Source organism: Bombyx mori, chromosome 22 (assembly GCF_030269925.1).
Source record: "Bombyx mori chromosome 22, ASM3026992v2".
Lineage (NCBI taxonomy): Eukaryota > Metazoa > Arthropoda > Insecta > Lepidoptera > Bombycidae > Bombyx > Bombyx mori.
Genome location: NC_085128.1, coordinates 15,974,558 through 15,999,021, shown reverse-complemented (window position 1 = coordinate 15,999,021; position 24,464 = coordinate 15,974,558). Strand labels below are relative to the sequence as shown.

The following is a 24,464-nucleotide window of genomic DNA, read 5'->3' as shown; positions in this document are numbered from 1 at the left end:
ATTTGTGATAATAAAGGCTTTCAAATATTGTTTTCGTAATATAGTACAGAAATCGCAATTACGTATTTTATTATTGTTTAACCACTTTTAGAATATTCCATATCATTATACGCCATCCGAGTGTCTTCGCAGAGTCCTTGAATACTTCGGTCACATTGCACTGAAGGATAGCGGCAATCTCGAGAGGCTCATCGTGACTGGTAAGGTAGATGGAAAAAGACCTCGGGGGCGCAGCCCAATACGTTGGTCCGACCAGATCCGCACCGCTCTTGATTCCACGTTTCACAATGCCCACCACACCGCCAGAGACAAGAATAAATGGAGAAAGATCGGGCGTGCGAAGGTGATTCAAAAGGGTGGTCATGACCCTCAGCAATGAGGTTTACGACGCAAGGAAGAGGAGATAACGTATATTTCGTAATTTGTAAATGTGGATTGGAAGGGGCATTTGGGAACTTTTTAATTCTTTTTTAGGTACGGCCCCCTTGAAAAAAAAGAGGGCTGAATATCATTCGCGCGGTGTATATGAGTCCGGACCACGTCTTGACGGTCCAGTGATTATGTTTACGACACGCGAACACCAAAAAAAATACAGTGAAGATTTATGTGCAGTACATTTTAATCCTACGTAAGAGGTATTTCATTAGCTATTTTAATTTTTTCTTTTTGTACATCTTTCCTGTGACGCCAATACAGCCATCTGGAGAAATAGAAAAAAAAATTTAGGGGAATAGTCTCATAAGGTCATTTGGTCCCAAATTAGAGTCAAGGAAACCAAACTGGAAACTAGCGACATAAATTCATAAGGATATAAATACTTAAATATCTTTAACCATTTATTATTCATATATATTAAATATACGGTTATAGTATTAATATAATAAATAATTTTTAAATCACATTATTCTAGTGATTGGACATTTCAATAAAAAGGACGGTTTAGTCGTAGGGTGTACGGAAATACGGCATTATTTCCCGGCTCTTTATGACAGGGATTGTCAAAACTTTTTTTTTTTCTAGTTACAGAGTATATTGCAAGCTATGCGTGCTCACGATTGGCAATGGGATCTGATTTATGAGCCATTGCGGCAGCTTACATTAGCGGAAGTTTGAAGTTAACTGAAAGTTTAACGTTTTTCACACTCACATGAATACGAAGATGGAAGGAAGAGTCAGTCCTGCTCCGAGCAGGAATATTGCTCCCGGCAGGACGTCCATAGTAGCCGTATACAATTGCGTAAACATTGTAACGTATATTAACGGCATCATGACTTCAAGCTGACCGACTATTGAATTCAGTTTACCTTTAGAGACAAAAAATATTAATAAGTTTTTTTTTAATTGTTTAAATCGGTTTACAAGCTCACAGCCCACCTGGTATTAAGTGGTTACTAGAACCCATAGACATCTACAACATAAATGCCGCCACCCACCTTGAGATATGAGTTACAACAGTATAGTTACAACGGCTGGCCCACCATTCAAACCGAAACGCATTACTGCTTCACGGCAGAAATAGGCGGGGTGGTGGTACCTACCCGCACGGACTCACAAGAGGTCCTACCACCAGTAAAATAATCACTGTTATACTTTAACGTCTTAATCTCGCGTTTATTTAAGCCATAAAATTGGTACTGATGTCTGATGTCGTCGACATTAAAACTGAGAAATAAATTTGAAGGCATTTTATGATATGCAAAAGGCCTCGTGTCACAATCCTATGTGCTGGTCGGGCCAAATCCGTACAACTCTGCATATAACAGCTTACGATGCTGCCGAGAACAGAGGAAGATGGCGAAACATCATCCAGAGAAGGATAATGGGAGGTGATGGTCACGACTCTCAGACATGAGGAATGCGATTCAGGGAGGAAGATGATATGCTAATGTTCACGCGTTCATTAACTTGTCTTTGCAGTGCCATATCACATCAGGTCGACTCGCCCGGTTACGTTGGCATAACCCTTTTATCAGCTTAGGTAGGGGGAAAAAGAGGTCGAAATGTGAGTTATATTGTGGAATGTAATATTGCGATAACGGAAAAGTATAAGTCAGTTAAGTAGTAGGGCGCTTTGTCTGTCCGCACGTGTAGGTAGGTATCTACCACCACCCTGCCCATATCTGTCGTAAAGCAGTTAATTTATTCCGTTTCAAAGGGTGGAGCGACCGTTGACTTATATAACTTCGACTTAAGTTCACATTTCATGCCACCTTCCAGAATTTACGTTGTTAATGTCCACTGGTCCCAGTAACCACTTATGTACCTACCATGTCTAAGTTACGTATAAAATTTGTATTGTAAATATTAAATTTTTGCTGGTGGTAGGACCTCTTGTGAGTCCGCACGGGTAGGTACTACCGCTCTGCCTATTTCTGCCGTGAAGCGGTAATGCGTTTCAGTTTGAAGGGTGGGGCAGCCGTTGTAACTATACTGAGACTTTAGAACTCATATCTCAAGGTGGGTGGCGGAATTTAAGTGTTCTGCTATTGACGTTATCACGTAAAACTATCGTCTGTAAACCGACCTTAAAGACAACCAATTATTTACCTATTTCATTTGACTCCACCAGCTTTGAATACATCGATTTTATTGCGAGCAATGCAGTTCAGAATGTCCACAACCGGTGCTGGAAAAGAAATGTTTTTCTTTATGTAGACGTGTAGGTCAGACGGATTCACGGCCCAAGTGGAGTGGTTACTGAGTCTATTGGCTTTGGCACTTATGCTCCTACCGACAGTACTTTGGACTGTGTTTTCAGAAATGGCTATCCCTCTTTTCATACAAACTTTGGCTTCTTCTTATTTATCTACTCTCCCGGGTAAACATTTGCCTAACATTTTGATTATTGGAATCTTTTGTGCCATTCTCCTGTCGTCCACTCCTTATTGGCCGCCGGAGTCAAGAGCGTTTAGAAATCGTGGTCTTGGTATCATTAACCAAGATGTTCATTCTTGGCCCCGATAGGCCGCCAGACTCACAAAGTATTTACATCTTCAAAATACAGAATCGGCTACTATAGCTACATACTTTTTTGTATGCTTACAAAAAATTGCGATCTGGAAAGCACTCTCAAATTAATCGATTTTTTTTAAATCGATATTAACCAAAGATTCGATCTCAGTGTGTAGAAAATCGAGAATTATTTTTTCTTTTTCGGATCGGATGCAACAATAACTATTACTTACTCAACAGATTATATCTGTTCCAACTCTAATCTTATATGATACTAATAAATATTTGTTGGAGTTTTGTCGGTTCATATTGCATATGCGTCCTAGTAAATTGACGTAACGATAATTGGCATAGTTATTTAGAACAACTCGCGCCCTCCCACCAAGCATACTGGCGACTAGCTAGGACTCTCAAATCCGAAACTACCGCTACTATGCCTCCCCTCGTACGCCCTTCAGGCCAACCACCGGCATTCGATGACGATGACAAGGCTGAGCTGCTGGCCGATGCACTGCAAGAGCAGTGCACCACCAGCACACAACACGCGGACCCCGAACACACCGAGTTAGTCGACAGGGAGGTCGAGCGCAGAGCTTCCCTGCCGCCCTCGGACGCGTTACCCCCCATTACCACTGACGAAGTTAGAGACGCGATCCACAACCTCCAACCTAGGAAGGCACCCGGCTCCGACGGCATCCGCAACCGCGCGCTAAAACTCTTGCCAGTCCAACTGATAGCAATGTTGGCTACAATTTTAAATGCCGCTATGACGCACTGCATCTTTCCCGCGGTGTGGAAAGAAGCGGACGTTATCGGTATACATAAGCCGGGCAAACCGACAAACGAAACTTCTAGTTACCGTCCGATTAGTCTCCTCTCGACGATAGGAAAAATTTACGAACGGCTCCTTAGGAAACGCCTCTGGGATTTTGTTACCGCGAACAAAATTCTCATAGACGAACAGTTCGGATTCCGCTCTAAACACTCGTGCGTACAACAAGTGCACCGCCTCACGGAGCACATCCTGATAGGACTAAATAGGCGTAAACAAATCCCGACCGGCGCCCTCTTCTTCGACATCGCGAAGGCGTTCGACAAAGTCTGGCACAACGGTTTAATTTACAAACTGTACAACATGGGAGTGCCAGACAGACTCGTGCTCATCATACGAGACTTCTTGTCGAACCGTTCGTTTCGATATCGAGTAGAGGGAACTCGTTCTCGTCCCCGTCAACTGACTGCCGGAGTCCCGCAAGGCTCCGCGCTCTCCCCGTTATTATTTAGTTTGTATATCAATGATATACCCCGGTCTCCGGAGACCCATCTAGCGCTCTTCGCCGATGACACGGCTATCTACTACTCGTGTAGGAAGATGTCGCTGCTTCATCGGCGACTCCAGATCGCAGTAGCCACCATGGGACAGTGGTTCCGGAAGTGGCGAATAGACATTAACCCCACGAAAAGCGCAGCGGTGCTCTTCAAAAGGGGTCGCCCTCCGAACATCACTTCGAGCATCCCACTCCGTAGTAGGCGCGCAAACACCTCCGCCGTTAGTCCCATCACTCTCTTTGGCCAGCCCATTCCGTGGGTCTCGAAGGTCAAATATCTAGGCGTCACCCTCGACAGAGGGATGACATTCCGTCCCCATATAAAAACGGTACGCGACCGCGCCGCGTTTATTCTAGGACGACTCTATCCAATGCTTTGTAGTCGAAGCAAACTGTCTCTCCGTAATAAGGTAACTCTCTACAAAACTTGTATACGCCCCGTCATGACGTATGCAAGCGTAGTGTTCGCTCACGCAGCCCGCACCAACTTGAAATCCCTTCAGGTTATTCAATCACGATTCTGCAGGATAGCCGTCGGAGCGCCTTGGTTCCTTAGGAATGTGGATCTCCACGACGACCTGGAGCTCGACTCCTTTAGTAAGTATCTACAGTCGGCATCGCTGCGCCATTTTGAGAAGGCGGCACGACATGAGAACCCTCTCATCGTAGCCGCTGGAAATTACATACCCGACCCAGTAGACCGAATGGTAAACCGTCGACGTCGCCCAAAGCACGTCATTACGGATCCTCCTGATCCATTAACGGTGCTCTTAGGCACCACAAGCACCGGTCACCGTCCTCGTCGAACCCGTCGCTTGCGACGAAGGGCTCGACGAGCGAACTAACCCATAGACACAGCCCACTGAGTTTCTCGCCGGATCTTCTCAGTGGGTCGCGTTTCCGATCCGGTGGTAGATTCTGCGAAGCACTGCTCTTGCTAGGGTCAGTGTTAGCAACTCTCCGGTTGAGCCCCGCGAGCTCACCTACAAACGTTAGGGTGAAGCTGAAATAGCCTCTCAAGGCTATCAGCATAGGTAGGAAAAAAAAAAAAAAAAAAAAAAAAAAAAAGTAAATTGACGCTTGTGTGCTTCGATCAACAATAGTAACTAGATAAAGGGATACGTACAAAATTAAAGCAAAAACTGTCCGCGTGAATATATACTTATATAGCTACATTCGTTTACTAACAAACGGAGAAAAAAGTTTTGAAACACTTTTACGTTCAAACTAATAACAACTATGGCACCTAGTAATAAAGTCACAAATCTCCAAAACATTATCTAATACTTACGATCATTCGTCACATAAAACGAGCAAAGCAATAAATTACTCCTGTCACTTACCAATAAAAAGACATATTTTAAACAACTTTTAATGTTAAATCAATCTTAACTAGCAACAAATAAAGTAACTTTTCCCTTAATTGCTCTGAGAACTAACATCGTTTTGCTTTATTTATTTTTGCTTCTTGAAATGCCGATTTGTATTTACTACAGGAGGTAAGGGAGTCGCGCTTAACACTAAAATAATTTATTAATGAATTAAAGTAAAAGTTTAGTTGTTTACTTTTTATGTTTTGGAAATGTATGTTTGTTAGTATCTATACATTACTTATTATTTTATTAGCGTTACGTTTTTGTGTAATATATATTTTTAAGTTTTCGCGACCAGTGCACATAATAAAACAACGTTTAAACGGTTTCAAGCGTGGTATTTTTATTACAATGTTTCGGCCACGTTTCAGTAGCCGTGAGCACGGAAGGCAAAGATGTCCAGTGTCAATAAGCGGAGATCTTAGCTGGCTTATAATAGTCATCTCTTGTTTCTCTGGCGACAATCGAGATCCATTCTGCACACGTGATTGTTAGGAAAGCTAAAATAAAAATGGAAAGCTAAGTATCTAATGAGAGTCTAACAAACAGACACAAAAGCAGCATTAACCAAATTTAACCAACTAATTTTGAAGTGCTGCTAACAAATTTTAAAAAATTATTACAACACAAATCTACTCCATGCATTTACTGTTCTGTTAAGCAAAAGTTTGTCCATGTGTTGGCCGAGCCTTGGCCAACATTTGTAGCGGTGGTTAAAAATCGGTAATTTTGTTCAAAATTTAATATTATTTATAAGTTTAAAGCTTACAATATAGTTTATACTTCATGTACTTACCGAAAGTAAGATATTCCGGCCGTTAAATTGCTTTTTCGGGCCTTATTTTTGCAACTTTTGAATACACACTGCGGTATTGTGAGACGGGTTGACATTGGCTGTGTTTGAAGTGAACTAAACAAAATAAGAGCTCACATTTCAAGTGCGCTGTTATTTGACGAGACGGATTTTATGCACTGACCCGAAATCTAGTTACTATTGTTGATCGAAGCTTGTGTGACGTGAGTTAGCCCTCATTCGCACGGGCGTTTTAAAAATGTTGCGTTAAAACTCGGCGTTGGCGCTTTTATAACGTTCTCGATGTGACGTAATCTGTAACGCCCAATGCTTAGCGCGCAAAATGCAACAATGCGCGATAAAAAGCGTCGCGTTTTAAAAGCGCTGACGTTTGAACATATACTAGGAAATGCATCTGTTCTATTTGAACGCTTTTTTAATGCGCGCTAAAAAAAACTCCTGTGCGAATGAGGCCTTACTGATTGCAATGTTGAAATTTGTTTTTTATGTAAATACTAGCTGACCCGCCATACTTCGTAGTGCCTCAATCGGTAAATAAAAGTCCGACGGGGGACACATGAAAGGAAAAACAAAATTGTTATTTTTATTTAATTCCGAGTATTTTCATATTTATCTACCTTTTAAACCTTTCAAGACCAAAATAAGCCAAATCGGTCCAGCCGTTCTCTAGTTTTAGCGAGACTAACGAACAGCAATTCATTTTTATATATAACTAGTCAGGTCATAAGTATTGTCACACAGTAAAAACTTTTCTTTTAGAATGCTGGCCACAAAAAAGTTTATTGAATTCGAATTTCGAATTGTTCATGAAAATAAAAATGTATACTTTTAGAATTTTACTCATTTTTAAATATGGAGTGGACGCTTAAAGAAGACCGTGTTGCAGTTATTGCGTTGCATCATTGCGGTTACGCGCCAATTCAAATTTTTAACATACTGAAAAATTTAAATAAAACCAAAAGATTAGTTTATCGTACCATCAAACGATACAATGAAGACTCTAGTGTAGATGACAGGTCAAGAAGTGGTCGCCCTCGGTCTGTTAGGACTCCAGCAGTGATAAAAGCTGTGAAGGCGCGAATTCAAAGAAATCCCAAACGTAAGCAGAAACTGTTGGCCCTTCAGATGGGGTTAAGCAGAACCACGGTGAAAAGGGTGTTAAATGAAGACTTAGGGCTTCGGGCATATCGAAGAAAAACAGGACATCGTTTGAATGCTCGTCTAATGGACCTGAGACTGAAGAGATGCCGCACTTTGTTGAAGCGGTACGCGGGAAAAAAATATCGGGAAATTCTTTTTTCGGATGAAAAAATTTTTACCGTAGAAGAGAGCTACAACAAACAAAATGATAAGGTGTACGCACACAGTAGTGAAGAAGCGAGCAACCGTATTCCGCGTGTCCAACGAGGTCATTTTCCATCCTCGCTCATGGTATGGTTGGGAGTTTCTTATTGGGGCTTAACAGAGGTACATTTTTGTGAGAAAGGTGTAAAAACGAATGCAGTTGTGTATCAAAATACAGTCCTGACGAACCTTGTGGAACCTGTTTCTCATACCATGTTCAATAACAGGCACTGGGTATTCCAACAAGATTCGGCGCCAGCTCATAGAGCGAAGAGCACACAAGACTGGCTGGCGGCGCGTGAAATCGACTTCATCCGGCACGAAGACTGGCCCTCCTCCAGTCCAGATTTGAATCCGTTAGATTACAAGATATGGCAACACTTGGAGGAAAAGGCGTGCTCAAAGCCTCATCCCAATTTGGAGTCACTCAAGACATCCTTGATTAAGGCAGCCGCCGATATTGACATGGACCTCGTTCGTGCTGCGATAGACGACTGGCCGCGCAGATTGAAGGCCTGTATTCAAAATCACGGAGGTCATTTTGAATAAACTTTAGTGTCATAAGAATCTATGTTTTGTTAAGTTCATTTCGGTATATGAATGGTTACATAATGAATAAACTTGTTTCAATTATTTTACATTAAACATGTGACAGAATTTATGACCTGACTAGGTATAGACTAGGGGTACGTTTGAATGGACCCCTAGACACAATAGTTGCTTAATCATCTTTTTATAAACAACAATTAAGTAGTGAGCTATAGTCGACTTCAAAAAAGGTGGTTCTCAATTCGACTGTATTTATTTGAAGAGGTTGTCGGACTCCAAGGACATCAACGACGTAGATACCGCCACCCACCTTGAGACATGAAGTCTGAACGGTTGTGCCACCTTTCAAACTGGAACCCATTACTGCTTCACGGCAGAAATAGGCAGGGTGGTGATATCTACCCGTGCGGACTCACCAGAGGCCCTACCACCACTAATTACCCTTTTTTTATAACAGTTTTATTCGTTCATCGTGGAAGGGCTTAAATATTTATTTCATAAAATAAAAAAATGTACCAGCCTGCGGGATTCGAACACCGGCACATTCGCATCGGTGTACGAATGCAGTCTTTTTTTTTTTTTTATTGCTTAGATGGGTGGACAAGCTCACAGCTCACCTGGTGTCAAGTGGTTACTGGAGCCCATAGACATCCACAACGTAAATGCGCCATCCACCTTGAGATATAAGTTCTAAGGTCTTAAATATGTTACAACGGCTGCCCCACCCTTCAAGCCGAAACGCATTACTGCTTCACGGCAGAAATAGGCAGGGTGGTGGTACCCACCCGCGCGGACCATACCATATGTCTCTTATCATTTAGACCGCCAAGATTTCAAATACAGTGTTTCGTACTGAAACAGATTTTTTCTTGTTTCGTATATTTTATTAGTATCGAGTATTAGGTAATGAATATATTACATCTTCAAGACAACACAAGTCTTAACGTAGGCGCAGTAAGGTTCGATCTCGCCCGTAGACGGCCGACTAGCCAACCAGAAGCTTGCTGAGCAACCCCTCCAAGCCTACGGGCAGAGATCGCCGTCGTATAGTAACTTAGCACACGCGTTCCGCGGCATGCATTCATTATTACAAAAACAAAAATTATCCAACGCAAGTCACTCGTAAACATAGAACCAGCGACAATATGAGGCCTAAAAAATCAAAGGCAGCTAAATTCAAGTCTGTCAAATATTCAGGTAAACTACAAAAATTAGCCCTGAACACGTCATTACGGATCCTCACGATCCATCGAAGTACTGCTCTTGCTAGGGCCAGTGTTAGCAACACTCCCGGTTTGAGAAGCTGAAATAACTATGTCCGGATAAACGATATTCTTTATTTTAAAGCAGATTTATAAAAAATGAGAATATTACTAATAATCTGAATTTTAAATGATAAAACTTCGTTTATTAGTACTTAGTACTGAATAAAAATAAAATTTTTGAACTGAATTTGTTAGAGATTTAGCTGCATTTGTTATAACATGAAAACACTAAAGCGTTTCCAACTAACTAAACAAGATAGCGCTATTGTTAATCCATTTTACGACATTATGGCGTTTAGCTGCCTTTGATTTTATAGGCCTCAATTGTTCATCGTGTACCGGTCAAGGGACAGACGGTCCCACCTCCGGAAACGACGCTGAGCCCAGGGAGCGCGAGGCAGTGGAAGTAAGGTGAATCGGTAAGACTTCAGGCACTTATTTCGTTCCTTACTGTACATACAGTAATCCCTGAATTTATTTTTCATATCAAATATTTATTAGATCGATTAATACTAGATTCGTCGCTTACCTATATATAAGATTTGCGCGTTCGGCGCGAAGCAATAGACGAACGATGACGCAATCTTACTTATCGTAGACGTGATTCCCAGCAGGGCGTCGTGCCACTTCAAGTACTTGCTCAACACGACTACAGCGAATATTGTTCCTGGAATCAATTGAAAACTTAAGTGACTTACGCGGTAGTACTTCTACGAAATGCAGCTTCGGCCACATAGTCATTTGTTTGTGAACGCATGACCTGCCACTAGGGCAGACTTCATCTCGATTAACTCAAACTGTGATACCGCGGCGAATAAGCTCTGTGTCCTGAATGTTGTTATTTTTAAGCTATTGCATAGCTTCTATCGCGGGCCTTGAGCGCGGCGACTGAATCAAGAAATTCCGTAGCGAAAATAACCTGACACCCCCACTACGCCTACTATGTAGCTTGCGTTCAACACATTCACACGTTGCGCTTGTGTAGTGTTTGTGAATAAGCGCGCGGCGTGACGTCGCACTGCCGCATGCACATCATGAAAAGTCTGCCCATCTCTCCCTCGCACGGTCTAGGTTATGAGTGTGAAGGGGACAGTAATGTTTTGCTTTTGTTAATGTTTATAAATATAGCGTGGTCTTATTTTATTGTTGTTTTAATATTAAATTATTATTGTCGATCTATAATTGCATAAGTTGATAAAAAATGCTATGCTTTACCGCGGCAGTCTCCGAGTGCCACACGTGTTTTTTTTTTTTAGTCTTTTCTATTATATCTGTTATCTTATTATTTTATTATTATTTTATTCTTCTCTGTTTCTTTCTATTATTTTCGCACAGCTATAATGATGACAAGTTCAGATCGGAATTCAGAATTGGAATTTATACATGACATTGTCTCCGACCTGATGAAAGCTGCCTATTATTGTATGACTTTAAGGTTCGCTTCATCTCTAGACTAAAGTTAGATCGTTTTTAATTCAACTAAGGGTGGATTCGACCAAACTTAAATTTATACACGAGTAACTATACGAGGAATAACCTATTCCATGATTTTAATATCGAGTAAATCCATAGTCGTTTTTCCACGTATACTTGCGCTAGGAATAACAATACGCGAATAGCAGAGTGAATGGTGAACAAAAATAAAATCCGGCAAATAAATGTTGTTGTTCAACGGCATAGTGTAAGAGCATACAAATCGTCAACTCGATTTTGCCGTATTTTAGTGTGAAAAAGTAGCTGTTGTGTAAGATATCCAGCTGTCAAACGTATTATTTTTATTTGTTGTTTGTTTGAGGCACTGAAGTAGGAAACCTATGGAAATGAAACGTCAACAAAAGATTCGTGCCACTGTGACGTCATCTGGCCACAAAACATGGCGGTTTTAGTGCTGCGCAGAAGATTTTAATGTTACTAGGTTTTATCGATAAACGTTCTTGGCTTATTTTATTTTAAATATTGTTGAGTATGAATGTATTTGTAGAATTTATACTTTAATAGGAAGGAAGTATATTGTTATGTGCAAAGATGATGTGATTTAGATATTATGTGAAATCTAAGACGAGTTCGTGCTTCAAATTTTCCAAGTAAACGATATGACGATTTTTAAAATTTGCTACACTGATTTTATAAAGTTGGCGTTTGCCGCAAAACATAAAGATATGGCATAGTACAGTGCCATCAGCCCATTTCTAGCATGCTGAATGTTATCGTATTTTGAGTACGTGTTTTTCTTAGACTATTACAATCTATTTTAATTGTTTTGCTGACTCTAAAGTCCGTAACACACTACCGCAGCGCACCTCAAGGAAGGTGCACCGCACTACCGCACCGCACGCAAATTTTAAACTTATCAAGGGACCGCCTGATAAAAAAACACCTACCTACAGAACATTTATTCGTTAATGAAATTACAAACGTCATTCCTTGTGACTTCCTCTCTAAAATCACTTAATTAATAAATATTTAACGAATTTACAATACTGTTTTACTCACTGCGGAATAAAACTATTTTATTTAAATAGTTCCGAAGAGATTTTGTCGGTAGCCTTTTTCCCGAAATATCTAAACAGAATGTCTAAATATGTTTTGATGACATATTTTAAAGAGGTATTTATGATTAGTGTCATGATGAATAGATTCGGACAGAAAAATTGTGTCCGATATTTCGGATTCAAATATATTATTAAGTGTATCTATGTTTCGGATGAGGGCTCCATAATGAATTTAAATATATATAGATAATAGTTTTGGGGCATCGGCCTTCGTGAGATCCTATAAAATATGTTTTAATTATTATTTTTGTATGTTTTAAGCATGATAAAATTAGAAATTTTATATAAGCAATCATATTAAATCGATATCAAAGTCAATAAATAATGTACAACCCAAAACAGACGGCCGAACTGACGTGACAATGACATTTGGCGCGCTAAACATGGCGGATTTTCGGCCTCATTAGACGGAGACGGAGACATTTACGTATATTCATGTTTCATTTTATGTACGCACTGAAATACTGTTATATTGTTTTCCTGCGAGTTAAAGTGCTGAGTAAGAACGAGATAGATATATGTTTATGTGTGTGCCTTCAAAATGGGTGCTATTTATATAAGCAATTGTACGTATAGAACAATATGTCGTGTCCCTACTATATAGGTCTATGGTTTGAGGGAATTGTCAAGTTTTCTCGTGTGGTTTTATCTTTTTTCGTTTAAACGTTGCATTATACAATGCCAGACTATTAATAATAATTTAGTGCATTGCGTTGACTTGAAATTAAAACAGAATAAATATTTATGAAATGACAGAAATCAGATGTTGGACTGACTGACGCCATTACTTTATTCTAGGAATAGCTCCGTTATTCCGTGCGAAACGGCGGTATAGTACCAATTCCCGAATAGGCCCACTATTCTTAGAATTGTAGATGGTAAAACGTAAAATTGATTTACTCTCGATTAACTGACGAGTTATTCTAAGAATAAAATTTACTCTTGTTTGGTCGAATCGACCCTTAGTCTTCATTAGTTAATTATTAATATTAGCATAATTAGGAGTTTGATGACCTGGTTTTCAGCACAACTTGTATGATTAAATTGATGTTATAAAATTTATATTTTTACTGAATGTATCGCAGAGATCTGAGATAAATTGAATCGAATATAGATTTTTAACCAATTTCAATCAATCAATCGATCTAAGACTAGATAATCGTGATGCGTTTTTATCTGTTCGACGACGATATTCTGGAACAATATTTACGAGAACGGTTGCTAGATAGATAAATCAGATCATTTAATGCACCGGAGAGCAATGGCTTATTCTTGACGAAATCTTAGTACTACAGCTCTCAAATACTTATGTGTTTCCGACATTAATAACGTCAACAAAAGTTAAATATGACATTTACAACATCGATACAAAGGCATACGATGCAATGTTGGAGTTTAAAATAGTTTAAATATTGCGGCATAGCGATACATCGGGCATCACTAACCAAAAATTAAGAATTCCTCACCATAGAAATCTTCACTACGAGCGGAAGATTTTTAATGGTTGGAACCATCGGGCGAAGCTGAAACAGCTTTATCAGGCAATCAACAACGCTAACTCTCCAGGTGCTTTTAAAGTGTTATAAACAAACAACAATAGCGTGATTCAGATGTAGGCACAGCGCCATCTATTAGCGATATTCGAAATCATTCACCAAAAGTTGTTACCTAGTGACCCTAGTGTCATATTTTATGACCGACGTTATTTTATAATAGGTGAAGTAAAAAGTGTACATAGTTTATAAGTGAAGATATTTTTTTAGTAAATGTTTTATTTATGTATCTATAAAATAAAGATAATCGTAAAGATTTATATCCATATCTATGAGACGAAATTGGATGGAAATACTATTACAACAGAATTAAGGGAATCATTGATTTACAGTTAATTATAAATCAATTACTGTTAAAGCAAGTAAAACTATGTATTCATTTTAATATGTATTATCCTTACGTCAAGTTAATTTAAAATTAAGATTATGTCAAATCTTTTCATGTGTTACTACATAATATTATATACTCTACTTTTACGACATAATAAAATAATAGTTTCTTGTTGTCCTTTGATAAATAACAAACATTAGGTAAGTAATGTTTTTTTTTTTATCGCTACATAAATAGACTTCCTATTTCAGTCTACCTATCTCCTAGGTTCCTCGAGGGACTATTCTGGCTGGTTGGCCAGCTCACTGCTAGGCCGGGACATTGCTAACATTTGCCTTACTTCGCATCTACCACCTGATCCGAATCGCGACCCATCGAGTGTTGTGTCAACGGGGATACGAGGTAAACGTCTACGTTGTGCTATTATAACGGGCACCGCATCCTTCAGATCGGAAAGCATGAATGCTACGCACCACCAGTGTATAATGCGATAACTAAAATACTGCAGCACTCATAGCAAATTTGAAATCGTACACGAACTCCGATACAAATATTAAAAACACTTTTACTGTTTATTCTTCACAGATTTGGATGATTTCAAAACAGTACACACCAGTTTAGGCTTTCAATTGTTTGCCACTTCGACAAAGCGACACGACACGAGAACCCTCTCATCGTGGCCGTCGGTAACTATATTCCCAATCCTGCGGACAGAATGGGAAGCAGTTGACGTCGTCCAAAACACGTCATTTCGTATCCTCCCGATCTACTGACGGTGCTTTTAGGTACCCCAAGCACGGGTCATCATCCTCGTCGAACCTGTCGCTTGCGACGAAGGGCTCGGCGAGTAAGTTAACCCAGAGACATAGCCCACTGAGTTTTTCGCCGGATCTTCTCAGTGGGTCGCGTTTCCGATCCGGTGGTAGATTCTGCGAAGCACGGCTGTTGCTAGGGTTAGTGTTAGCAACGTCGTCAGGTTTGAGCCCCGTGAGCTCACCTACTAGTTAAAGTTACGCTGAAATAGCCTCTCAAGGCTAGGCAGCTTAGGTAGGAAAAAGAAAAGGTTTCAATACACCATTAAAAACAGTAGGAGTATGTCGGTAAAGAGGTTCGGTAGGGTGCGACTTGGCTCTGCCCCTGGCATTGCCGAAGTCCATGGGCGACGGTAACCACTCACCATCAGGTGGGCCGTGTGCTCGTCTGCCTATAAGGGCAATAAAAAAAATAGACCGCGAGAACGTTGTGGCTCTTTCTCCAGTGGCGCTGCCCCAGGTCACTTGACAGAGCTCTAAAGTCTATTATGGTTTTCGGTTAACTTTTTGAGAAGATCCGGCGAGAAACTCAGTGGGCTGTGCGAGTTCGACAAGGATGGAGGCCGGTGCTTGAGAGACCTAAAAGCACCGAGAGTGAATCCGAGGGATCCGATAAGACGTGTTTCGAAGCGACGGCGGCTTTGCGTTGCCCCGTAGCGGTTGGATCAGCCGCTTCACCTGGGCTATTTTTGCGAAATACATAATATGTATATATTATATGTAAATACATACCAATCATGTTGACAACAAAATTATAAGTCTGGAACAGGGTGAACTGCATCTCGTCCCAGTTAAATCTGTATCTAAGGGACAAGTACAGAACGGAGACTTCACCTGGAATTTGTAAATTATACATTTTCAATTTTCAATGTAGGCAAATAAAATTAACTCGTGGGATCGAATACTGGGAATATGGATTTTAGCTAATTACATTGAGTTTCGAGAGCTTTAATGTCCTTATTGAAATTCCTGCACAGTTTTTAATCACTAGACAGGCACTAGCTCACAGCATATTTTCTTGTCGAACCCGTATCTTGCGACGAAAGGTTCGGCCGGTAAACTAACCCATAGACACAGGCCACTGAGTTTCTCAATGGGTCGCGTTTCCGATTCGGTACTAGACTTTTTTTAAATTTTTTTTAACGCTTCTATAGGTGGACGAGCTCACGACCCACCTGGTGTTAAATGGTTACTGGAGCCCATAGACATCTACAACGTAAATGCCGCCACCCATCTTGAGACATGAGTTCTAAGGTCTCAGTTTTGACAGTACAAGGGGTGCCCCGCCCTTCAAACCGAAACGCATTACTGCTTCACGGCAGAAATAGGCAGAAATAACCTAAGTGTGCAACACGGCAGAAATAACCTACCAGTGCGGCCTCCCAGGATGTCCTACCACCAGTAATTACGCAAATTATAATTTTGCCAGTTTGATTTTTATTACACGGTGTTATTACTTCACCGTGGAAGTCAATCGTGAACATTTGTTAAGTGCGTATTTCATTGGAAAAAATTGGTACCTCCCGGCAGGATTCGAACACCGGTGCATTCGAATGAACCGGACGTCTTATCCACGTTAAGGCCACTACGACTTCAAAATTTCAAGATTCTAGGGAGCACTGCTCTTGCTAGGGCTAGTGCTAGCAACGCCCCCATGTTAGAGCCCCGAGTGCTCACTTACACGCTCGGTTACGCTAGCATAGCCTCTCAAGGCTATCAGCATAGGTAGAAAAAGAGAAAAAAAAGAAAATATATATATACTAGTATTTTTTTACTTCAACGTTCAACTTACCATATACAGGTCCATACAACAAACAAGCCGTCATAAGTATAACTAGTAAATACAAACGGCGGTTGTCTTCAGTCTTTTTAAATAGCACTTTGAAGGAATCCCTCAATGTTCTAGGGTCGAAGAACTCTTTTAAAAAATGGCAGCAGCCTTTGTTGTCGTACTGAAAGAGTTTTTGACAATTTTTTAGTGTATTTCAATCATCCTCCATTAGTTTCTTAGTTACGAACGATTTGACCAGGAATTTGGTAAGTTTTATAAGTTAACCAGCTGACCCTGCAGACTTCGTAGTGCATCAATCGATAAATAAAAGACCTAAACTTTTGTATAAAATAAACTTAAAACAAATAAAAGGAATCCGTCCGACGTGGGATACATCAAAGGGAAAAGCTCCCCTCCACGGTGTTTCCTGAGCGCTATGACATGTCCTTCTTCAAACGAGGCTTGTGGAGAGTATTAAGCGGTAGGCAGCGGCTTGGCTCTGCCCCTGGCATTGCTGAAGTCCATGGGCGACGGTAACCACTCACCATCAGGTGGGCCGTATGCTCATCTGCCTACAAGGGCAATAAAAAAAAAAAAAAAAAAAAAAAAAAAAAAAAAAAAAAAAAAAAAAAAAAAAAAAAAAAAAAAAAAAAAAAAAAAAAAAAAAAAAAAAAAAAAATTGTTATTGAGCATTTTCATATTTATTTACCTTTTAAACCTTCTCTGGACTTTCACAAATAATTCAAGACCAAAATTAGCTAAATCGGTCGAGCCGTTCTCGAGTTTTAGCGAGACTAACGAACAGCAATTCATTTTATATATATAGACAAAAATATCAAAATATAATTGAAGATAATTGAACTGGTGGTCATGAAGACGGGCAGTCCCGGCAAAAGAGCCCAACGGTCCGATCACAATATTTTTGTTTACAACTGAGGTCTCATATTCATATTATTATCCTAAGAGAGGGACGGCCTGTATTTAAAAAAATATATAATATCTAGTCACGCACGGTTATCGGGCCTCAAATTAGGATTCCCTGTGGTATGGGTACCAGAGACTGACAAAAATACTTAATATATACGTTTAAATAAGTATATACAACACCCAGATGAAGAGCAAACAAAACTGTTCAACACGCGAATGTTTGCCCGATGTGGGAATCGAACCACTGCACCACCGAGGCAGTCAAATTTGAGTAAGAGCTTTTAAAATTTCAAAAGTTACGTTTCGCCTTGTTTTGATGACGTCACTGCTATCTGTATCCGTCACTAGTGGCCCGCCCTGGCTTCGCTCAGTTGTTAAACAACAATTTCAAAATTTAAAAAAATTATAATAACAAACTTGTACATATTTGCGTCAGGTTACTAAAAGAAGAAAATTATAAAGAAAGTTTGTATATTAATGTTTTAATGAACTTTTATTTTTGTATTAATGTTTTTTTATGTTATATTGTTTTTATTTTATTTTTAATAAGTATTATTTCCTTAAAAAGGTCATACATACAAAACAAATGCTATTGAATTTATTGAGTCAGAGCTTTCCTGCAAACGATTTCAGATTATTATTTTTTTTTAAATAAAAGGACACTTATTGTGGCATAAATATAATAGTTAGACATATGATGTGGCGACACTTTTTCTACATAATGATTTGTTCTGCAAAGTCGCATTACATTATTTTATTCTATTATCAATAATTTTTGTGGCGCACGCGATGTAAATAATATTTTGGGTAATCTTTTTACACCTTGTGTTACTTTTATTGGAGTTTTAGTAAGGATATCTAATTTTTTTTAAATTTAATATAGCCTATGTGACTCAGGGCTACACTCAGCTACACTATAGCTTCTCAACAGCGAAAGAATTTTTCAAATTCGCTCAGTAGTTTTGGAGCCTATTCAAACAAACAAACAAACAATCAAATCTTTCCTCTTTATAATACTATTCTTTATAGATCTGTTATAATCAGATACCATTTCATTTGATTTAAAACGTTTTTTGGAGTTAAGCTAATAAAAGAGTTCTATAGAAATAATTTGACCTTACTGTTGAATCATTTGTTGATAAAAAGTTTTAAAATTCTATGTTTCTATCTATCGGGCGTGGCATGTTATCTGTCTGAATTATGATTACATTTTGGAGTTTTATCGTTGTAACTTCAATTCGACAAAACGTATTCGTTTCGTAATACGTAAACGTATTCGTAAACTAGCTGAGTCCCGCGATGCTACTCGCGGTTATTGTCGTGCCGCGGGTGAGACCGCGGGGCAAAGCTGGTCTACAAAAGTAGCCTAAGTTATTCCTTATATCATCAGACGAGACTTTCACTGATACGTATCAGTGAAAAACTCGTCAAAATCGGTCCGCCGTTCCAAAGATAAGCCGGAACAAACAGACAGACAGACAGACAGAAATTGTAAAAAATGTTATTTTGCTGTATGTATATATACTTAATCTGGCCATAAATACTGTTACAAAGGAAAACAAAAAAAAATCTATGGCAAATAACATTTATTACTTTTACAGTGTGTTAGTTTAATACATAAGTATAAAACAATTTAAAGTATAAAAAGCTTATTCGAAGTGGTCTCCATTGGCTGCAATACAGTCCTTTAAACGTTGAGGCCAGTTATCAATAGAAGCACGCACTCTTTCCATGGGAAAATTCTTCACTGCCAATCGTACGGATTGTTTTAGGGACTCCAAATTATCATGGCGTTTAGAGCAAGCCGTAGTCTCTAAAACTGATCATAAATCATAATCCAGCGGATTAAGATCGGGACTAGACGACGGCCAGTCTTCAGCTCTGATGAAGTCCGAAATGTTCGTTTCCAACCAAGACTGCGTAGACCGAGCTTTATGATCTGGCGCCGAGTCTTGCTGGAAGGACCATTCTTGATTATTGAACACGGAGTTGTTAAGGGGCTTCACTACCTTCTCAAGAATGGTATCTTGATACACTTGTGGCAATGTTTTGATACCTTTTTCACAAAAGTATGGCTCAGTCACTCCTTCATAGCTAATACCCCACCAAACCATCACTGAAGTCGGATAGTGCCCACGTTGCACTCTGTCGACTAATTGGGAAGCTTCCTTAGAGCTTTGAGCATAAATACGGTCATTTTGTTTATTAAAATGTTGCTCAATTGTAAAAATTTTCTCATCCGTAAACAAAATTTTTCTATGGCCTCCCTTTGCGTACCGCTTCAGTAGTTGTTTCGATTTTACCACCCTATTCTCTTTTAAATTATCAGTTAAGAAATGACCAGTACGTCTCTTATAGGCTGCAAATCCTAAGTCATCTTTTAAAATACGCGACATGGTTCTAGGTGCTATCTTCATCTCCCGAGATAAAATCTTTTGTTTTCGGACAGGATTTCTTCGAATTCTTTCCCTTACTGCTTTGACCACCCTTTTCGTACGAACACTACGTGGACGTCCAGATCTTTTTCTGTTACAAATAGAAGAGGTCTCATTGCACCTATTAATAGCCCGGTACACAAACATTTTACTAATACCAAGCGTATGGAGTTTTAAAAATTGCATTTGGCTCCATACCTACTTTGTGTAATGCAATCACAGCGATTCGGTTCTCTTTATCACCCCACTCCATTTTAATATTGCAAAATATTGTACAATTTATTGGCGTCAAAATGAGAAAACTCAATGAGCAATCATATAAAAATGACAGATTCCAAATTCAAATGTAATATTTTGTTTATTTTTAATTGTAACAGTATTTATGGCCAGACTAAGTATTCATATTTTTTTTTTTTTTTTTTTTTTTTTTATTGCTTAGATGGACGGACGAGCTCACAGCCCACCTGGTGTTAAGTGGTTACTGGAGCCCATAGACATCTACAACGTAAATGCGCCACCCACCTCGAGATATAAGTTCTAAGGTCTCAGTATAGTTACAACGGCTACCCCACCCTTCGAACCGAAACGCATTACTGCTTCACGGCGGAAATAGGCGGGGTGGTGGTACCTACCCGCGCGGACTCACAAGAGGTCCTACCACCAGTGATTACGCAAATTATAATTTTGCGGGTTTGGTTTTTATTACACGATGTTATTCCTTCACCGTGGAAGTCAATATTATGCATGTAGTAAAAAGCGGTTATTTCAATATTACAAACAGACACTCCAATTTTATTTATATGTACAGATATGCATTCTTTAGACTTTAGATATGTCCTGCTGCTATAAGACTCATGTCCGTATCTTTAGACGTTTCGTAAAATAGTCCTCCACTCTTAACTCATCCGATGATGCTCGAGAATTCCCTCCAAACTTACTCGAGTTTGGTATTTTTAGTCAACCATTACAATATTCCTCAACTGTCCTCGAGTGAGGTGATAATGATGAAAATTTGATCAAGCTAGCATCAAATCCATAGAGTTCTGTAGTCTATGGTCATTGTTTAATGTCAAAGTCAAGCTGCCGCTGTCTGTTTGACACTAGATGAACTTGTTTGATATTTTGGTTGCTGAGTTATTCGTAAATATGTGTGCGTGTGGTAAATCTGAAAGTGTATTATTTATTTTCTAACCTATTATTATTTTAGATTTCGGATCCGACTTTGTATTTTTATTCGCCGCTTTTGTGTGATTTTGATTGCATCGTGTTGTTGAAGTGCTTTTCCACAACCACCAGTTTATTATTATATAAATAAAACTTATAATCGCATTGATTTTATTTATCAGATAATATATGACTCTTATGTAGGTAAATAAAATAAAGAGTTTCAAATGTCTAACCTCGAACTTAATAAATATTATCAAAATTGAATTATTAATAATGCGCGAATCATGCACAGATCCAGGCCATTGCACAACAATATCATATATTTCCATTTGCGGTCCACATACTATTTGGACATTGATAGAAAACCAGCCTTGAGGAACCTTGACTTGACAGTTCGCCTACTTCACTCCGGTTAGGAAAATTTTCCAAGGACGTTTGAGTGGAGTTTATTTTTACGACTAATCATACCAAAACGCGCGTTGGAGGTTGAGTCGAGTCGAGTTAAGCTCGTGTAAACGACTAAAGATACGGGTGTCAGAGTACGTTGCTGCCCATTCTCTGGTGAATCTTTTTAGCGTCTTTCACAACATTGTGGAGACTTGCGAGTGGTGGTCGTATATTAGGCTGACACACATCCAAACGCATTGAAACGACGGCTATCCTACTTAATAGTATCGTTTAATCGGTTCATTGCTTTGCTGCAGAAATAGGCATGATAGGCAGAACTAGTCGTACGACATCTGACTAGAAGAAGCTAGTGTTTTTAACTTTTCCTAGTTATAATTAATTATTAAATTAATTAATTAAATATTATAATGATATGTCCACGTCCACGGTGAAGGAATAACATCGTGTAATAAAAATCAAATCCGCAAAATTATTATTTGTGTAATTACTGGTGGTATGACCTCTAGTGAGTCTACGCGAGTAGGTACCACCACCCTGCCTATTTCTGCCGTGAAGCAGTAATGCGTTTTGTTTTGAAGGGTGGGGCAGCCGTTGTAACTATACTTGAGACCTTAGAACTTATCTCGAGGTGGTGGCGCATTTACGTTGTAGATGTCTATAGACTCCAGTAACCACTTAACACTAAGTGGGCTGTGAGCTCGTCCACACATATAAGCGATAAAAAAATATTATATTTTATATTAATTTATAATTAACTATTTAATTAATTAATAAAATACGTACCTACGGCTTGATTTAGTCAATCTTTGAATAAGTAGGTAAAATACGCAGAAGAGTATGTTTCTTTAACAGTTTTAGCGTCGTGGTTCGGTAGGCACGCGTAGCTTCTATTTAAAATACTGTATATTAGATTTGTAAATTTAGGGCAGACTGATGTCATACGAAAATGGCGACTCATGTATTTCTTGCTAAATGTTAGAGTTAGCATATTTTCCAATACGTACTTTCGATGATGACGCACGACCTTGTGGTCACGGATGGTACTGACGTTAATTGATTTCGTAAATGTGATGTTTGCAGTCCACATCTCTTGTCAGTACTTTCTATCAACCTATTCCAGCGGTATGTTATTAACGAGAAGCGAAAAGAAATAATTACTCACCGTCATAATTTGCTCTTTAGTCCTCAATGGGTCCTTTATCCGGAATGTCACATACAAAACGTTTATAAAGTGCAGAAAAAGAGCTGTTCCATATATGGCATAGTACCCAAGATGCCTCAACATTATCCCGGATAACGCCAAACCTAGCGGCATTCCGGCAAACGTACACAGATTGACGAGTCCCAACCTCTGAGTTCTGTTTTCCGAGGTAGTTATATCGCAGATATAATTGAACAGCGCTAAGAACATTATAGTTGTGCTCCCAGTGATCCCCGAGAAGAATGTATCAAAGAATATCAAAGCCTTAAGCGGGATTTCGTAGAAGAACACCACGTTTAAGATGTTGCTGATGCATTGAAGAGTTTCGCCGATTATGGGAACTAGAATGATGGCTTTTCTTCTGCCTGTCTTGTCGCTCCAGCCTCCAGCAAACAGCAGCATAGGGAGCGGTAATACGGACTGCAAAGCGCTTCTCCACGTTAGCTGAGCAGAATAATGCTCTTGGACTATTCTCTCGTAATCGGTGAAGTTATTCGATTGGTTTTGTGCTCTCAGTGAATCACAGATAGCATCTTCGAGTCTTAGACTCACTCTACAAGCTTTTTCTAAGGCTAAAGTCTGTGTCGACATAGATGACAGTATACTAGCGAACAATACTATGAACGCCACTGGTTCTACTGTAATAATGCCCAGTAAGTATCTAAAGCCAGTTTTCTTCTTGATTTCAACATTATTCGGAGTGTTCAGAGCTTCTGTTTCTTGTATAGATATTTCTTCATTTAGTGTTGTGGCCATTTTGTTTTGCCTTTCCCTGCATTACTATATTTCTATTATGTTTTAAATAATGCCACCTTTTAGTCACACCTTTCAAAAAGTAATTGTATTGTTTACAATTAAAGGTTATTTGCTAATGTAAATACAACATGAAAGTATTGATCAATAACGAGTCCATTGTGTTTTAACCAGTAATAGATACGAGATTTCACTGAAGTTATATTTTTTGTAGAACACTAGTGATAAAATACAAGTTATCTGATTATAATGATAAAGTGAAATAAATGTCTATGAAGTTTTTTGTGATATGGATAATTGTATATTTGGTTACTGATTTATGTATTAAATATCAGCAATTGTATTTTACTCCCGATATTTGCATTTTATTATGTTTTTTAGTTTGAAATGTTTTTTTGTCGGTAATTTTTGTTTTTTTTTTCTTATTTTTTTTTTCGTTCAATGTTTATTGAACGTTTATAGTGATGTGGTAAAAATGAAAAAAAAATGTAAAAATACTGAAAACTATTAATACGGTATTTTTTTACGTTTAATTATTACGTTTTATTGTCATTACATTACAAAGTTTCTGAAGTTTCGAAAACTTTTTTTTTTTTTTTTTATGATTGAAAGTTTACTGGTGGCCCGAAGGCCTTTCCAGTTTCACCAGGACAGGTGGGCGAGCAAAGGCTCAGCCAAGAGGGGTGGGATTTGCTAACAACTGCCCGAGCGCCTCCGAAGGAGACCTAACAACTCAAGAGCAATTGTTTCGCGAATGAATCTACTACCGGATCGGAATCGCGACCCGCTGAGAAGATCCGGCGAGAAACTCAGCGGGCTGATGCATGGGTTAGGTTGCACGTCGACCTCTTTGTCGAGTTCGACGAGTACGGTTACCGGGGTCCCTAAGCCTGCCCCTAGTATTAGAGCTGAAGGCATCTAATGCAAAG

At 39.2% G+C, this 24,464-nt stretch overlaps 1 protein-coding gene across 4 annotated transcripts; it reads right to left on the bottom strand.

Annotated features, from left to right (window-relative positions):
* Positions 1-601: 601 nt before the first annotated feature.
* Positions 602-24,013, bottom strand: LOC101736795 (lysosomal proton-coupled steroid conjugate and bile acid symporter SLC46A3). Of its 4 annotated transcripts, none has more exons than XM_038019066.2 (6): positions 22,744-24,013; positions 16,666-16,825; positions 15,606-15,707; positions 10,155-10,292; positions 1,148-1,304; positions 602-700 (listed from the first exon to the last, which is right to left on the bottom strand). In XM_038019066.2, the coding sequence occupies exons 1-6, from the start codon at positions 23,536-23,538 to the stop codon at positions 625-627; spliced, it is 1,428 nt and encodes a 475-aa protein (XP_037874994.1). In that variant the 5' UTR covers positions 23,539-24,013; the 3' UTR covers positions 602-624. The 4 variants fall into 4 exon arrangements, 3 of the variants coding, with proteins under 3 accessions (XP_037874994.1, XP_037874995.1, XP_062531033.1); XM_038019067.2 differs by lacking the exon at positions 602-700 and adding an exon at positions 2,548-2,626 and having other exon boundaries at positions 1,237-1,304; XR_005246059.2 differs by lacking the exons at positions 602-700; positions 1,148-1,304 and adding exons at positions 2,556-2,626; positions 9,280-9,383.
* Between the last annotated feature and the right edge of the window lie 451 nt (positions 24,014-24,464).

Coding starts and splice junctions, on each gene's coding strand:
- LOC101736795 (XM_038019066.2), bottom strand. CDS start 23,538: ATGGCCACAACACTAAATGAAGAAATATCTATACAAGAAACAGAAGCT. Junction 15,708..16,665: donor GTTGTATGGACCTGTATATG/GTAAGTTGAACG, acceptor TACAAATTCCAG/GTGAAGTCTCCGTTCTGTAC. Junction 10,293..15,605: donor TTTTGTTGTCAACATGATTG/GTATGTATTTAC, acceptor AATTGATTCCAG/GAACAATATTCGCTGTAGTC.